This window comes from Gastrolobium bilobum, unplaced genomic scaffold, assembly GCF_033153095.1.
Source record: "Gastrolobium bilobum isolate Gb01-03AN ecotype WA unplaced genomic scaffold, APGP_CSIRO_Gbil_v1 utg7803, whole genome shotgun sequence".
NCBI lineage: Eukaryota > Viridiplantae > Streptophyta > Magnoliopsida > Fabales > Fabaceae > Gastrolobium > Gastrolobium bilobum.
The window spans coordinates 100,122-117,396 of record NW_026898482.1 but is presented as its reverse complement, the minus strand read 5'-3'; the positions used below and the strand labels follow the sequence as shown (position 1 = coordinate 117,396).

The following is a 17,275-nucleotide window of genomic DNA, read 5'->3' as shown; positions in this document are numbered from 1 at the left end:
TGGTTCTATCAACAAATATAAGGCAAGACTTGTTGTGAAAGGCTATGCTCAAATCTTCGGTGTGGATTACTCAGACACCTTCGCACCAGTTGCTCGTTTGGACACCATTAGAATTTTGCTTGCTGTAGCTGCTCAAAAGAACTGGAAAGTGTATCAACTTGATGTAAAATCAGCTTTTTTAAATGGTGTCTTACATGAAGAAATTTATGTTGAACAGCCTGAAGGTTTTGTGAAAAGTAAAGATAAGGACAAGGTTTACCTTCTCAAAAAGGCTCTTTATGGGTTGAAACAAGCTCCACGAGCTTGGTACAGCAAGATAGATGATCATTTGCTGAGCATTGGCTTTGAGAAAAGCTTGTCCGAAGCCACTCTTTATGTCAAACATCAGAGTAATGATGTTATGATAGTTTCACTTTATGTTGATGACCTTTTGATGACAGGAAATGATGCAGGGATGATCCAGGAATTCAAACAAGAAATGATGAAGGTTTTTGAGATGACTGATCTCGGGTTAATGAGCTTCTTTCTTGGAATGGAGATTAAGCAAGCTGAGTATGAAATCTTCATCTGCCAGAGGAAGTATGTCAAGGAGATTTTGAAGAAGTTTAAGTTTCAAGAATGCAAGGAAGTAAGCACTCCTATGAATCAAAAGGAGAAGCTATGTAAGGAAGATGGAGCTGATAAAATTGATGAGGGATACTTCAGAAGTTTGATTGGTTGCCTAATGTATCTAACAGCAACTCGACCTGACATATTGAATGCTGTAAGTATTTTATCTCGTTTTATGCATTGTCCTAGTGAAATACATCTCAAAGCTGTCAAGAGAGTGATCAGATATGTCAAAGGCACTTGTAACTTTGGCATCAAATTCACAAGAAGCATAGAATTCAAGCTGGTTGGCTATTCAGACAGCGATTGGGGAGGTTCCATGGATGATATGAAGAGTACTTCAGGCTATTGTTTTACCTTGGGTTCTGGTTGTTTCTCTTGGAGTTCAAAAAAGCAAGAAATTGTAGCTCAATCTACGGCTGAAGCAGAATTTATAGCAGCAACTGCTGCTGTGAATCAAGCCATGTGGCTAAGGAAAATTTTATTTGATCTCAACTTGGAGCATAAAGAAAGCATCAAGATTCTTGTTGACAACCAAGCTGCTATTGCTATCTCTCACAATCCTGTGTTCCATGGAAAAACCAAGCACTTCAACATAAAGTTGTTTTTCTTAAGAGAAGTGCAAAAAAAGGGACTTGTAACTTTGGTTTATTGTAAATCTGAAAACCAACAAGCAGACCTGCTTACAAAGCCACTCTCGGTCAGTAGGTTCGAGTTTCTAAGAGAGAAAATTGGAGTTTGCAGCTCCTAAAGCAAGGAGGAGTGTTAGGAAAATGCTTTAGGATCATGTCCCACGTTGTCTTTGAGTCAATATTGCTTTCCTAGTTTTAAGGTGTCAGTTAGGAAGTTTTATTTAATGCTTTTTTTTTAGTTTTATTCACACAGCACATTTCTAGGATCATGATGTTAGTGGGTAGTTTCTTTTTACTTCTATAAGTTGTAATGCTTCTGTTCATATTTTTAATGAAGCTTGCTATCTTTTCATTCAATACACGTATTTGTTCTCTGTAATACAAATACTGTTTTCTTATTTTATCTCAAAAGTTCCAACAGGATCTAGGAAGCATGTCTGTCAGATTGATTTGAAAATTGATCCCTTCACTTGATCTCAAGCCATATATTACAATTTACATATTTCTCTTGTTATATTGGTATTTTCTGGCATTGATTTTCGTCCTTCTGACTTATGTGCAATTTGGATAATAAGATAAAAACAAGTTTCATTTGTTTATTTGTTGGGACCAGAAATTTCCACTCTGCAATGAAGCTTAAAATATCACATGCGTCCAAAGAAGAACCCTGCATTTTTGTTTTGTTGTTCCTACAAGTAATGCCATGTGTTATACATAATCTCCTTAAACAGGAAAATAGATAACGTTGTTTGAGCAAAACGTATCAACACAACTAAGCCTATCAAAGAAATTTACTGGTCGTTTTCTGCAGCCTTTCTTGGCTCTGTTCTCCACCGTACCCTTTTATGCTAAAGAATAACACAAGTTTGGTTAAAGATAATTCTATACAGTGAATATAGCTAGGTGTCCCTTTTTTCCTCTTTGCAATCTTCAATATATTAAATATTTTCAACAGATAATATTAGCATGTGAACAGTTCTTTGTAGCAATCATCCTTTGTTTTTTTTGTTTTTTTAATATCTTTTCCCAGCTTCAGCTTCAGCTTCTGCCACCATGCTCCTTTTTCTTTTCTCTTTTATCTGTCTCCACAAGTGTGCAGCGAAAAAAGAAACTTTCTCAGTCAGTAGGTTTGCATGAAGACAATAAGCGAAAACTGGCTACCTTACCGCACTCCCAAGTCCCATCCTTTTCTTTTTGTATTGGTTTTGAAACCAAAAAGGTCAAGCCCCGTTAGTATATTATATTTGTGGATTCTGTGACAAACGTTAGTCTCTTTGATACTGAAGGACAATATGGGTATCTCCTTAGTCATATACCTTAGAAAAGCCCTTTCGACAAAGAGAAACCCCACAAAACCTCTATTTCTTTCAAGCATCCAATGTCCTTTATCCCTTGCCTTTCATCCCTTTTGAGGTAAATCCTTGCTTTACTTTCTTACAATCCAGCATTTTGTTGCCTAGTCACTTGTTTTCTCATTGTTGGTTATAATTTGTAAAACCTGAGTAGTTTAAGAATGCAAGCCTAAAAACTACAAAAATAAATACAAAAGCAATGAATTAAGCAGAGGAAAACATATATTAAACAAAATGTTTAATTCATGATACACATTGAATGTACATGTTTAATACCACTTCAAGTGTGAAGATTTTAACTGAGGCTTCTATAACACTGTACACAGATTGCTCCAATACCCTATTACTACAATCATAATTTATCTTTTCAACCAAAAATTAAACTACAGTCTAACTTTTGTCCCATTTTATTTTGGATTCATTATGTTCCATAAAATAAATTGGCTTAATTTCTATGTTATGATTAAACGGTGGATGCCAAATGAGACAAAAGGGTGGACGGACGGTCACCAACTCCCACTTGCTTCCCAACTAGAGAAGAGAGTGTTGAAAATAAATAGGCTGCTATTCATGTATACAGTTTCCACTTACTTTCTTCTTCTCGTTAGTCACACCTTGGATCTCTAGAGTGAGATTTGTCTACTTTTTGTTGTTTTGACATTTTCCCCTCGTTCACCATTGTCAAAGTTATTCTATAAAGACTTCTTCATTCTTTAGTTAAAGCTCACTCCAAGAACTCCTTTTAATGCAATGCAAAAAGGTCATCCTTTACAAAGGTTAGTAGCACATAGCACTAGCAGTGAGGACTGAGGAGAGAGTCTTCAAAGAGAAGGCTCATTTGGTCAAAAGGATAATCTTTTCTCCATATTCATGGTTTTTATGCCAGTTCTGCTTATGACATAGATAGATATACTATATTAGCAGCAAATGATCACTTCGTTGGTAATTAAGGGAAGGAATCAGTGCTATGCTGAACCTGAAACCTGAAATGCAAAGGGACATGTGAAGTATTGAATTCCATTTAGTAGTCTCTAGCAACTTTTTGGACTCTGGAGTCTGGACTAGTTCGTTTGGCTTATTTCTCAAGTGTGCTTCATCTGAATTCTAGCTTGTTAAGTACCTGGGTAGGATGGTGACTCTTTCTTGCTTTGTTTTTCCAGAGTTTCTGTTTTTGTTTCTGTGAATTATATCTGTTTTATTGTGAATAACTCTGACTTGGGTGGCTTTCAGGTATGGGAATTGAAGAGGGTGGAGAAAATAAAATGCTGGGACTGAGATTTACTCCAAGGCACAATCGTTCAAAGAGGTTTCTATCTGTTTTTTATGCTTTAGCTTCTCCTGTTGCTTGAATTGGGGTTCTTTGGTTATTTGTAATCATTTCTGTCTATAATTTCCAGATTTGGAACCATTCAAAAGGCCTTGCTTTTCTGGAAAATGGAAAACAAAGCTTTCAACATTTAATATTTGCTGCCTCTGCAATTATTCTTTGTCATTTCTGGGACTAGTTTTACTTAGTCTCATACCCTATTGAGAACATCCAGGAGGGTTCCTGGTTGAAATTGAAACCGGAGGTTGAGACCTCTTATAAAGGGTTAGAGAATTGGGGATTTCTTGAATGTAGCGTGGGTTCCTTAAAGTGGAACAAACTAAATGTGAAGCATCTCAAAATGTTTACTATGTTTGCTCTTTCTACATGGCAGTCTTCCTGATAAGAAAAGAGATGAGGAGGATAATCCACATAATCACCTTGAGGCCTCAGACCGAAGGAAGCTGGTATAATCAAATCACTCCATTTTTTTTCATCCAGAAATGATCATCACTTCTTTCTAGCTTTTTTTTTTTTAAATATTAGGAATTGAAGGTACTACTTCATATAAATGCACTCTTGCATGCATGATGAAAAGAAATTTCAACATTTTTCTTTTCATTCTTTGTCAATTTTATATCATGAATGCCAATGGCAGCCAGAAATTTGATAGAAATTATATTTTCAGAAGTTTAATATGAGATGGATGAACAGAGAATTGAGTTTTTGCAAACGTTATATATTTGATGTCATTAATCCCAGCCATTCTTTGGGGTCATTAATGGTCTATTCTAACATCATTCTCTGCAGTCCCCACCCATAACAGATTTTATTTACTAGCGAGACTTCATGTCTCAAAGTATGGGTTTGATTTGGTTCCAGGATACGGGTTACCTCACGGAATGTGCTAAAGCTAGGAAAAAACGAACCCCTACAAGTGAAGTCCACGGGACTATGAAGCAAGAGGTACATTGCATATTTTACTTCAGTTATATTTACTGCACTGTGGCCCATTTAGCAATACTCTCTTCTTCTTCTTTTTAATTCTTTTTTGGTGCATTGCATCCATTAATGAGGCCATGTTCTTTTAATCATGCTTCTGCTTTGCCTAGTGAGTCAATATACTTCTGGCAAATTACTATGTCTATTTCGTTCTTATTATATTTTTATAAAAAAAATTACCTTGTTGCAGATTCTACAGCTAGAGAGAAGATTACAAGACCAACTTGAGGTCAGATGCACGTTAGAAAACGGACTTGGATACAGATCTCCATCTCTTGTTAATTCAAATGAGATGATGATGCCCAAGGTAGCAACAAGTTCAATATATTTATGGGTCTTTATTTTATCATGTTACATGATGTCATGCAACACTAAAAGACAAAAAATAAAAATAATAAAAAAATATGATAAGACACTTTGTTCAATAATTTGGTTTTGTCTTATTTTAACATAACCAAATTATTTTTCCTACAACATAACTCTTATTTATCCCTATATTTATATATGCTTTCTAAAAAATTAAAAGAAATGTTACTATCTGTGTATTAGTTTTGCCTTAATGCATTCGAGCCTGATAGTGTTGTTATTGCTGTAATCCAGCCTGCCACAGAATTAATTAGGGAAATTGCAGTGTTAGAGTGGGAAGTTGTGTATTTGGAACAACATCTTCTCTCCTTGTACCGTAAAGCTTTTGATCAACAATTGTCTTCTGTTTCCCCGTCTACCAAGGAGAAAAGTGTAGAGTATCCTCAAACAACACTTGGAGCACGATTCATCAAGGTTTCTATGCCTGAGGTCTTAACCAAAAGAGAATGTTCTACGGTACAATCTAATGACCATGAGCTTGAGACTCTGCCAAAGGAACATAATGGATATGATTTTGAGACTTTGGGGAAAGAATGTAATGGAAGTCGGCCAGAAGAAAAGCATTTAGATTCTGGTGTTTATCGTTGCCATTCCTCACTATCCCAGTATTCAGCATTTACAAGAGCATCTCCTCAGGGGGAATTTTTGACTAAACCTCTGCGTAACTGTCATTCTCAACCATTGTCCATGATGGAGGTAAATCTAGTTTCATGGAAAAATCCTTCTTTTATCTGTAGTTTGGCTCCTTGCACATTTAGTTAATGCAAAACAATCATAAAATACTTTTGATAAAGGAGACTGTAATGGTTACTGAAACTCTTGCCTTTTCTCTTTATCATTTTTTGAATAAAACATGAGAATATGTCATGCACTTTATTGTGAAATTCTATTATGTCCACTTGTCTTTGCCACTATATCAGCATTAGGAGTAGAAATTCTTTAGATTTTGACTTTCAGTTGATTCTATACAGTATGCCCAAAGCTCTTCAACAAATATAATCAGTTTGGCAGAACATCTGGGTACCCGAATATCTGATCATGTTCCAGTGTCACCTAATAAACTTTCTGAGGATATGGTCAAATGCATATCAGCTATATATTGCAAGCTTGCAGACCCTCCTTTGACACATCCTGGCCTTTCATCTCCCAGTTCATCATTGTCCTCAACGAGTGCCTTTTCTATTGGAGATCAAGGTGATATGTGGAGCCCAAGGTTCAGGAATAATTCCTCTTTTGATGTACGGTTAGACAATCCTTTCCATGTGGAGGGACTCAAGGAGTTTAGTGGGCCATACAGCACCATGGTTGAAGTATCATGGATTTATAGAGAGAATCAGAAATCGGGTGATACTGTGAAGTTGCTCCAGAATTTCAGGTGAGGCTATTACATCTGATCAAGATAATGAAGTTCTCGTATTAAAAGTACTTAGTTTAGTTGAATTCTTTGGTCCATGGGAGTTTTACACTTTTACTGAGCATATGTTCTTTTATATTGTTTCAGGTCACTTATTTGTCGATTAGAAGAAGTAGATCCTGGGAAGTTGGAACACGAGGAGAAGCTAGCTTTCTGGATCAACGTACACAATGCTTTGGTGATGCATGTAATTGTTATATTGTCAAAAATATGTTTCCCTGTGATATTTTCCCATTCATTTCACCCGTTTGATTAGTTGGGTTTATAATATGTTCTTTGGTTTCTAATAGGCATTTTTGGCTTATGGGATTCCACAAAACAATGTGAAAAGAGTGTTTCTTCTTTTGAAGGTAAGAAGTGAGATTATTAGCTTAAAGTCATTAAAGGATGAAACTCATAAACCTATCTGCTTGCTTGGCCTTTGCAGGCTGCATATAATGTTGGGGGTCATACAGTTAGTGCAGACACAATTCAGAGTACTATACTTAGGTGCCGCATGTCTCGCCCTGGACAGGTGGATCCTATGATCCCAAACACTTCCCTATAAAAAATTTATAAGAGAAAAATATGATTGAAGTGTCATTTAGATATACTTTTAAAATATCTCATCGATATGAAAAGTATTTCTTTTAATCCTATACACAAGTGACTTACATGGTAGCTTCTTTCCTCTTGTAGTGGCTACGCTTGTTTTTCTCTCCAAGAACAAAATTCAGAGCTGGAGATGGACGACAAGCATATGCAATGGAGCATCCTGAGCCTCTTTCACACTTTGCCCTCTGTTCAGGAAACCATTCTGATCCATCGGTATTCTCCTAATTCTTATTTCTATCCAATTTCATTACATTTCTAACATGCCTATTTTTCAAAGCTTGATGCTATGAATTCTTGATATTTGTTTGGGAAATACCTTAGACATTGGCAAGCACAAATCATTTTGACCTGGAATAGTTTCATTAAGACTAATCTTGTTTATGTTCCCGAATACAAGTTCGCAGGGGACTAACAAAATAAATAAATATATGGACAAGCAAATTAACGTACAACAACTATTTTTAACTGGCTTTTGACTCTAATGAATTGTTTATCTTCTGATGACCTTTGACAGGTTCGCGTATATACACCAAAGAGGGTGCTTCAAGAGCTAGAAGTTGCAAAGGATGAGTACATTCGAGCCACCTTTGGGGTACGCAAGGACCACAAAATTCTCTTACCAAAGCTTGTTGAGTCATTCACCAAGGACTCAGGTTTGTGCGCTAGTGGTGTTATGGAGATGATCCAAGAGTCTATACCTGAATCCCTAAGAAAGAGTGTTAAGAAATGCCAGCTCGCAAAATCCCGGAAGTGCATAGAATGGATTCCACACAACTTCACTTTTCGATATCTCATATCTAAGGATATGGTAAAATGATTACTTAGGCAGCGCTATTGCTTGCTCTATGTAATTCTTTTTGTACAAAATCGTTACGATTCTGCAGAGTGCAGTGTAAATAATCTGTTGCTTTGAGAATATAATCACGGGACGTGGCAGGGTTAAATCATAAATGGTTTATTATGTCAGCGAGTTTAATATTCATTTGAAAAGTCCGAGCTTTGATCCATCTCCAAGTATAACTCCAAAGAACAGAATAATAATTGATATAGAGATCCCTTCTTTTTTTTATTCTTGTGATTCTGCTTATGTGAGCTACTTCACAAGTCATGCCATGACATCGACAATTTGACATATATAGAGATCTCTCTCACATTACACTAAAATAGCATTACTTGCACAATACATAGAAAGATGATGAAAGGATGAGTAAGGATTTTATAGTTTGATGCATCATCACATCATATTCATCAGTATGGGCTCTCTCCTATGACGTTACCAGGTGGGTCATAGAAACAAATGATCAAGCTAGCCTTCTCCTTCACACACGTGGCTTGACCGCACCCAAGCTCTGTTGACTTCCTCCACACCACCTGCGTGTAAACGCCGCACTCGTGGTTCGACACGCACGAGTTGTTGCCGTGGATGTAGAAATCTTTCTCCTTCACCCACTCTTCCACCGCCACGCGCGGTGTCACGGCCACCGTGCTTGCCATCAGCTGGTTACCGCCGTACTTGCTGGTGGTTAAGTTTGCGAATTGGCACCCCATTTTGTTCCTTTGGTACCGCACAAGCAGACTCGTGGCGTTGGCCAGCTTCTCGCTCCAGTTGAGTGGTTCAACGCCCACTGCGGCTCTTGCCTGGTTGTGTGCTTCCAAGAACTCCCTCGCTGCAGCTGGAAGCGGCGACGGCGGCGCTGGCTCCTGCGCGGTGGCTGGCCTTGTCTCGTGGGCTAAGACAAGGAAGATGGCTAGAACCGCCAGTGAAAACAAAGAATGATTGAACATCTCCATTTGACCTTATCTTCTTCACGTGTTGTCGCTGTGTGGTGCAGTAAATAATATGGCTGTGCTATACCAATGTTGAAGTCACGGACGTGAATATATATTGGATGTAAAGTTTATAACTTAATTTACATAACTTTATCTCATGTTTATTAAAATACATATACAAAAGTCACAGGTCCAAAAAATTATAACCAAAAAATTATATACATATACTAAATGTTAATGAACTTGATTTTTTTTAATTTAATAACTCTAATTTATGAGTTATTTAAAGCATTAGATGGAAGTGAAATTAACTATTCTTACTAAAATTATAGCTTAAATTGATTATATATATATTTATAGGGATAGGATCATTTGATATCAGTGTCAAATTAAAAAAATTTACACTAAATTTTAACTATTAATTTCTGTCAATCTAACGATTATAATTTATTGAAAATTATTAATTAATTAATAAGTGCAATTCAATAAATTATAACTGTTAAATTCACAAAATTAAAGATTAAGATCTTGATATATATATATATATATATATATATATATATATCAATGTAAATAAGTTTTATATGAATCATTAATTACAAGTGGAATCAACAATTCAGATTAAGGATGTAATTTATACTTATTTAAAATGATTATGTCCTACTTGCTAAAAAAATATATTATGTCCCGATATATATATTGCAATTTAATATTAGGTATGGACATGGAGTGCTAGCTGTATAGCAGTCTGATAGGAGTTTGTGACCTTACTCCTGTCATGTGGTATGTGTATGTCTGCTCTCTGTTGGCTACCAGCTTCTGGATTTGGTCTATTGGGTGGGTGCACATTAAAAAGTCGTAGACAGTTTACTAAAAACTTAGCCTTGAGATTTAGCCTTGTAGGCTATCCTTAAACTAATGACCAACTATAAATAGAAATTATATCAAAAAAGGTTTGCTATATATTTTCGAAGTTTAAATGTATTTGATATTTTCTTTTTCAAGTAAAAAAGGAATTTAAAGGAGGATTAAATGCATGCTTCTTAAACAAAATTATTCTGGACCACTCAATAGACCCATAGCCCTCAATAGCATCACAATTCACACATGATAATTGGCAAGCTAAGGAGATAAGAATCATCTATCTTATGCCTAAAGAAGAAAGGATAAAGCCCAACAATCCTATTTTTATCAGGATTTTACGCCTATGTTAATCCATGTATGAACAGTAACACACATATAAATATAACTCTACTCCTTGTTCTTTTATTCTTTTAGCTTTTAACGTGTACACACCTCACACATTTGACTTTATGTTGTTACTATATATGCAATGCTACCCTTTACATATATGCAATGCTACCCCTTACAATGTCTCTCACATGGACACCCATGAACATATTGAACCCAGTTATAATTATTAGGGGTGGCAAAACAGCTCATGACCCATTTCAAGTTTTTTTGGTAACTTTTTCTAAAATAAATAAATTCTATATTTTTCCATGTTGTATCGACCAGCGACCTGTAATGGGAATTGTGTCCGAGTTCGAGTTTTTAACCCTTCAACGAAAACATGTCATATATGAATTGAGCAATTTCATATTTATATCGACTCGTATCGTATCAACACGTTCTGTCATCCTTATTACCGATCTTTGGGTGGATGGATTTATAAAAAAATTAAAATATTGGTTAAACAGTTGAAAAGATTTGTTTTAAGGTATTTAATGATTCTTAAATACTGTGCAGTGATTCACAAAAGATTTCCATATCAAACTTCACAACCTCTGAATTTAGTGCTTGTTTGGATGGGCTTCTCCTTCTCTAGAAGTTGTTTTGTTTAAAACAAATTAAGTGCTTTTAGAAGAAAAAAAACTTATGTTTGGATGTGTGCTTTCAATAAAAGCAGAAGCCAACAAAAAGGAGAAATCTTGCTTTTCTGAAAAGCTAAAAATTTTAACTTTTAAAAGAAGGATAAGCCAAAAGTTAAAAATTGACCCATTTCTCCCTTCGAGTATTCCGTCTCAGCCAAAGCAGGTTGAGGATGAAAAAAGAGAGAGAGATCTGAAATGGCTTCGATGGATGAATGAATTGAGTAAAGAGAAGAGAGGTATACCATGGTTGAGTTTTGGGCAAGACTCGACGGAGTACGAAGGAGTCGCTGAGTATTGAAAATCGAAGAAGGTCATCCCCATTATGATGCTGCCCTGCATATTGCTAGTCTTTCACTTTCAGTAGAACTTTTTAGACCATTAAGGTCCGTCAATGGCAGTTCACATGCATCCACAAGAGGATGATTTTGATCAATGATTTTGATCAATAAAACTTTTAGCCTGTTGGGGTTCAGCAGAATTTATCAAATAACATGGAAAAAGAAACCATGAGTAACTATGAATCTCACATCCTAAAAAAGAAATATGTGGCGAGATTCTTAAATTCCACCGGAAAAAGTGAAGCATGAAAAAGGAATATAAACCAAAACCAGATACAGGATGAAAACGAAGCACGATAAACCTGGATAAAAAAGAGGGAAGGGTAAAGGAAAAGAAGGATGAAAAGCCACAATGGGAAAAAGGCATAACAGTACTTTTATATTGAAATAGTGTTTTTTTATATTTTAACATCCAAATGATATTTTTACTCAAAAGCACTTTTTAAATATTACATCCAAATACAAAATAACTTTAACTTTTTAAAAAAAATCTTTTAAAATAAGCAACTCATAAAAATCATTTTTTTCAAAAACCCATCCAAACTGGCCCTTAATCTAGCTATTGTCCCGTTGTCATTCACTAAACTAAGAATGGAGTCGAAAGTAAATGAAAAATAAAATAAAATGCGTACCTAAATTGACTTTAATTTAATTTGTTTTCCTTCAAGGAGTCCCATCATTTATTCAAAAATTCATTTTTATTAAATTGCAAATTTTAGTTGTGATTTAATATGAAACTTTCTTATTTATAACACATTATTGTTCTAATTAACAACCATTTTTTTCCTGGCTAGTATATATTTTTGTTTACCATTATTTAACATTATTACATCAGAATCTCAATGGGAGAAAAAAATAATAAAGATAATTAAGATTCTGAACTAATAATATTAAAAAATAATAGACAAATATTGACAGAAAAATAGATACGCTTTTTGCAAGAAATGTGATACGCTCTTTGCAAATTGTATTTCTAACTAGTTAGCTCAGGAAGAAGAGAAGGTGGAGCATGGGCCCAAATCTGTACCAAAGTCAGTGGCTAACCCATTGGATTGCTAGAGTATTGGCCCCCAAAAGGAATTGCGAACTAAAAATATCAAGTTAAAAACCAAATTAATATTAGTTAATTTTTTTTCAAAAAGTATTAAACAATAACTCGCCAAAGTGGGATGATTTTGGCCGGATACACCAATTACGTGGACAAAGTGTCAAACCAAGTGGATCGGCATCTTCCATCTCCCCCTTTCCCTTTCTCTTTATGCATGAATCGTGAACTTGTTTATTCCAAAGCCTTATATAGTAACATATTTGCTGGTCCCAAAACATTACATAAATTAATATAGGAGGGATATTCTAACTATCAAAATTTTTTACTACCAACTTATTACTTATCTAATCATCATTAGATTAACATTCTCTCTCTTTTCAATTTTTTTTTAACATTCTCTCTCTTTGATCCAATGATAATGTGAAAGATAATAAGTTAGTAGTGAGAGTTTTTGATAGTTAGAATATCCTCACTCAAATTAATATTGAATCTTATAGTTTCTCACTTATATCGGAACCAACATCATATTTGATAAACATCATGAACTAACACTATTCGGTATTGAATTTTTAATTTAAATTGATATTTAAGATACATTACTAAGAATTTATTATTCCCTAATTTTATTAAGACAATGTTTTGGGACCAACACGTCCGTTATTTAATAAAGCTTTGGAAACAATAAGTTCATTACTCAACAAGTCTCCTAAAAGAAAAGGAGAAAGGTTAGACGCAGAGTTCCACATGGCAACAACCCATGTAAAACACTAATTCATGTGTAGAATCTTTCATTAACCGTTGCCAAATGGCATTGAGGTGGCATCAACCCACATGAAAATTTCTTATGTATATGGGATGTAATCAAATGAAAAGTTTTATTTTCGTTTAATCCAAATTTTTTAAGTATTTCTCATCAAATCCCAAATTTTTTCCTTTTTTTTTTTTACAGATATATGGTGCATCTGATTTACCAAAAAGTGCTCCACATAAAAATTTCTTCTATATATCGGATATACCCAAATAAATACATCTTTTTACCAAAAAAAAATTTCTTCCCATTTAACCCACGTAGCTATTCATAAAGTGCTATGTAAATTGCCATTTTATCAACGTAAGTCGCATACATGTTAAAACCCACCTCACTTTGGTAAATTGCTTTTTTTATATTTTTTTGAGAAAACTTCATTTCTATTCATTGTGATTTTATGATTTATCACTTAATTCTCTGTGATTATAAATTTTTTACTTAGCCCCATTGTGTTTAAAAAATTATCATTTAACCCCCTCTAATTTCATAATTTTTTTTTTGATAAGCTTAGTTTTAAATTTTCACTTATACTAATTGTGGTTATAAAAATATATCGCTTAAACCCGTTGCGGTCTTATAAATATAAAAATATTTATTTTTCCTAAATTTTATTTTATACAATTAATATATTATCAAATAAAATTAATAATTAAATATTAAATTAAAAAATATTCCAAATTATTTATTTAAAAATTATATTTAAAAATTAAAAAATATTATTTAAGTTAAATTAAATATGTATTATCAAAATAAGATATTTACTTTCTTTAAATAATTTTATAACTATATCGGATAAAAAATAGATAAAATAAAATAATATTTGATATGAATTTATTTTCATGATAAAAATAAGTAAATTTTTGAAATTTTTATTTTTATTTATTTTCCTTAAATGTATTAGATGAGGACATAAAATAAAAAAGAGAGAAAATAAAAAAATTTATATGTATAAAATTATAAGGATATATTTTATATTATTATTAATTTAAATTAATTTATATTTAAATAAATAATTTATATTTTTTGGTACATAATTTTAATTTATAATATGATAATAATATAAACTAAAAATTAAGAAAAAAAAAACTATGTATATATAAGGCCACAAAGGGTCTAAGTGATATATTTTTATAACCACAATAATTGTAAGTAAAAATTTGAAACAACGGAAGGTTAAATGATAAATTATTTAAGCACAATGGACCTAAATGACAAGTTTAAAATCACAAGGGGTCAAATGATATATCATAAAATCACAATGGGTGAAAATAATTTTTTTATTTTTATTTTTAATAATGGATTTTTTCCTCAAACATCCATCATACGTTGATCAATAAAAAAGCGTATCCGTTGTATAAATAATTTTTACATGTAAATTAAAGTCAAATTGTATAAAGAATGTTCTTAAATTTATTTAAAAATTTATACAAATTAAAATTTCCCAAATCTGTAAGTAGGCTCAAGTATCTCTACAAAATTGTGAGTGTACCTATCGGCTAATGTGCTTTTTTTTTTATTAAATTAGGAGAGATTAGTACATTAATTGTCACACTTTTTGTATGACATATTATACTTACTTTACTTCTTTGTTATTTTAAGGAAATTTTATGCAAGATCTATACATAAAATAAAAGAAATATATGTAATTCATTAAATAAAAAAGATATTTGAAATGTGAAAATAGTGTAGAAAATAAAGATTATCAATATAATTTTGCAAATAAAAAAAATGTTATTGAGATCGGTATAATTATTCCATTAAATTAAGAGCGGGGAACACACGCTCCTGCCATTTTTTCTACACTAATAAATAGCGGGGAACACGTAGCACACGCTGATATTAATTATTAACATGTTATTCAACTTGTACAGAAATAATATTGGTGTGTGAGCGTGTATTTTCCTTAAATTAAATCCTAAAATTTCCAACTTCGTTTCCGCTAGATTTTTCCATATCGAAGAACACACGATTTCAACCTAAGCAATACAATTACAAATAGGTGGCTTTTAATACGGTGATATTTTTCTGAACAAACACAATACGAACCCAGGCAGAATCACTTTGAATCCTGCATTTCATTGACTATTCTTGGGGGACATATCAACCAATTCAGACTGTTCTAGAACCAATTCCTCATACTCATTTGGGTCCTTGCTTTCCTAACTCATACAAATTTATTGACCCATATGATTTTCTTCCAGGGTCCCTCTAAGGTAAAATCAGTTAAATGAAAAATGAAACACTATAAAAAGTAAAAAGTAAAAATAAAATAAATCAAAAACGTTAAAATTAACTTACATCAATTACACGTTCAAACTTAACGGCGCTGAACAGAGGCTCTGTTAGTGGTACCGTTAGGTCTGGCCAGTGCAGAGCTAGCTTTAACGGCGAGATCACAGAGGAGAGGCAGAGATAAGGGGTTATCGGAATGAGAGAGAGGTACGAGGAAGTAGATTCGACCAGGTAAAAGCTCCTCCTCATCGGGAACGCGTGGCATGCACGTGCCGATGTACATTGACTCTGAATTGCAGAGGAAGCAAGTGGGGTTCTCCGAAACCACGAGCCTAGCTTGGATAGGTTTCTTGTACTCCTTAATTCCACCGTCCACGTCTATCACCATGATCGCCGATGGTCTTCGAAAAGATTCCAAAGCACGTACACCGTCGCCCTTCTTGCTACTAGCTCTTGTTGTTGTTGTTGTTGTTTTTTTGGTCGTCGGAGAATGAGAAGATGCGCACACGCCCATATGTTCACACGCCCAAATGGGTAAGGTTCAGTTTCTTTCTTTCTTTCTTTTTTTATTGCTTTTTTCTGGGATCTGGTTTCTTCTGTGATGAGGGATTAGCGTGATGGTATTATGTATATGTCACAGAACCTTACCCATTTGACTTTGACCTTTTCACTTGCATTGAGAACAAACAATTAAAGCGACTTTACTCATATGAAATAAATAATCGTCATTCATGATATAATAAATGGGCACATGTTAACAGTCTATTAATGTATATTTATATTTAATGGTATTATATAGCTAGACACAGGCTTATGTTACTTTATCAATTTATGACGATTTTTTTTTATTTTTAAGTCATGATATTAAAAAAAATATTTTATAATTCTTTGTTATTTTAACACTATCAAAAAAATCAATATATTATTTTATGACGATTTGTGTTTTTTTTTTTCAATTTAGAATATCATTTATTTGACTATTACAAAGACAAGGATCGTCTTTTTTCATTTTAAATTTTACTATAATATTAAATTTTTATTTTTTAAAAACAATAATTAATACCTACCGTAATTTTATACATAATTTTATTGATTTACTAAATTTCTTATTTTCTGATTATTTATTTTTAAAATAAAACATTAACGAAATAAAAAGTTTGAATTCAGAACGTGCCATATTTCAGGCAAAACATTTTTATGTTTTTAATCATTTTTATTATTTCTCGATAATGATAAATAATTTTAATAATATATCTAACCTTTCTTGGGGTTTGAATTCGCAACTTTTTATTTTAGCATTGACTATAATTTTATGTTTATCGGTCTATATAAGTAACATAAAAATTTATGTATATATAGATAATATATGGAGGGGGATATTTTGACTCCAGAATATGATTTAAAAGTCTTATTCTTCATCTTAACCGTTAATTTATGCTCATCTGATAATTATAGTTTAGGAAGTTATACTAATTATTTATTTATTAATTATACCACAAATAACAATCGTTGATTTCCGGTCATCTTGAGATGGGGAGTAAAATTTCTCAATCTTACTATGAAATCAAAAGAATATTAGAATAGGGGGAGAGACAAAGAGATTTTAGAGAAAAGAATTGTACAATTTTTTTTTCCTTTTTCATTATTTCCAACACTAGTTAACAAGACGAAGTTACAAACTTACAATCACACAACATTCATGATTCAAAGCTTCATCTTGACACATAATTTAAAAATTAATCATTAAAAGCTAAAGATATAATAACGAGAAAATTCTGAAACATCTTTTGAATGATGTATTGTTACATTATATGGTCAAGTTTTCTTCTTTTGTACGAAATTATTAAATTTAATTGAGAATATGTTTAATATTATATTAAACTTATTTATACAAATTATATATAAACAATTGAATTTTGTCTTTGTTCTG

The 17,275-nt window shown here is 33.0% G+C and overlaps 2 protein-coding genes across 2 annotated transcripts; one reads left to right on the top strand and one right to left on the bottom strand.

Moving 5' to 3' along the window:
- The first annotated feature begins 3,343 nt into the window (after window positions 1–3,343).
- Window positions 3,344–8,148, top strand: LOC133316704 (uncharacterized). Its single transcript, XM_061518486.1, has 13 exons — window positions 3,344–3,369; window positions 3,480–3,535; window positions 3,824–3,899; window positions 4,294–4,366; window positions 4,782–4,865; window positions 5,092–5,208; window positions 5,502–5,963; window positions 6,239–6,642; window positions 6,769–6,868; window positions 6,972–7,031; window positions 7,109–7,195; window positions 7,360–7,488; window positions 7,790–8,148. Exons 1-13 carry the CDS (start codon window positions 3,344–3,346, stop codon window positions 8,090–8,092), a joined length of 1,977 nt encoding a protein of 658 aa, XP_061374470.1. The 3' UTR covers window positions 8,093–8,148.
- Window positions 8,149–8,314: 166 nt separating this feature from the next.
- Window positions 8,315–15,928, bottom strand: LOC133316703 (STS14 protein-like). The gene is made up of 2 exons (XM_061518485.1): window positions 15,436–15,928; window positions 8,315–9,071 (listed from the first exon to the last, which is right to left on the bottom strand). The coding sequence occupies exons 1-2, from the start codon at window positions 15,857–15,859 to the stop codon at window positions 8,524–8,526; spliced, it is 972 nt and encodes a 323-aa protein (XP_061374469.1). The 5' UTR covers window positions 15,860–15,928; the 3' UTR covers window positions 8,315–8,523.
- Window positions 15,929–17,275: the final 1,347 nt, after the last annotated feature.

What these genes read in the sequence shown, in the direction of transcription:
- LOC133316703 (XM_061518485.1), bottom strand. Translation starts at nt 15,859, where the DNA reads ATGGGCGTGTGCGCATCTTCTCATTCTCCGACGACCAAAAAAACAACA. An exon ending in CAGAGCCTCTGTTCAGCGCC is followed by an intron (nt 9,072 to 15,435) that starts GTTAAGTTTGAA and finishes GAAGAAGATAAG; the next exon opens with GTCAAATGGAGATGTTCAAT.
- LOC133316704 (XM_061518486.1), top strand. Translation starts at nt 3,344, where the DNA reads ATGCAAAAAGGTCATCCTTTACAAAG. An exon ending in CCTCAGACCGAAGGAAGCTG is followed by an intron (nt 4,367 to 4,781) that starts GTATAATCAAAT and finishes ATTTGGTTCCAG; the next exon opens with GATACGGGTTACCTCACGGA. An exon ending in ATGAGATGATGATGCCCAAG is followed by an intron (nt 5,209 to 5,501) that starts GTAGCAACAAGT and finishes GCTGTAATCCAG; the next exon opens with CCTGCCACAGAATTAATTAG.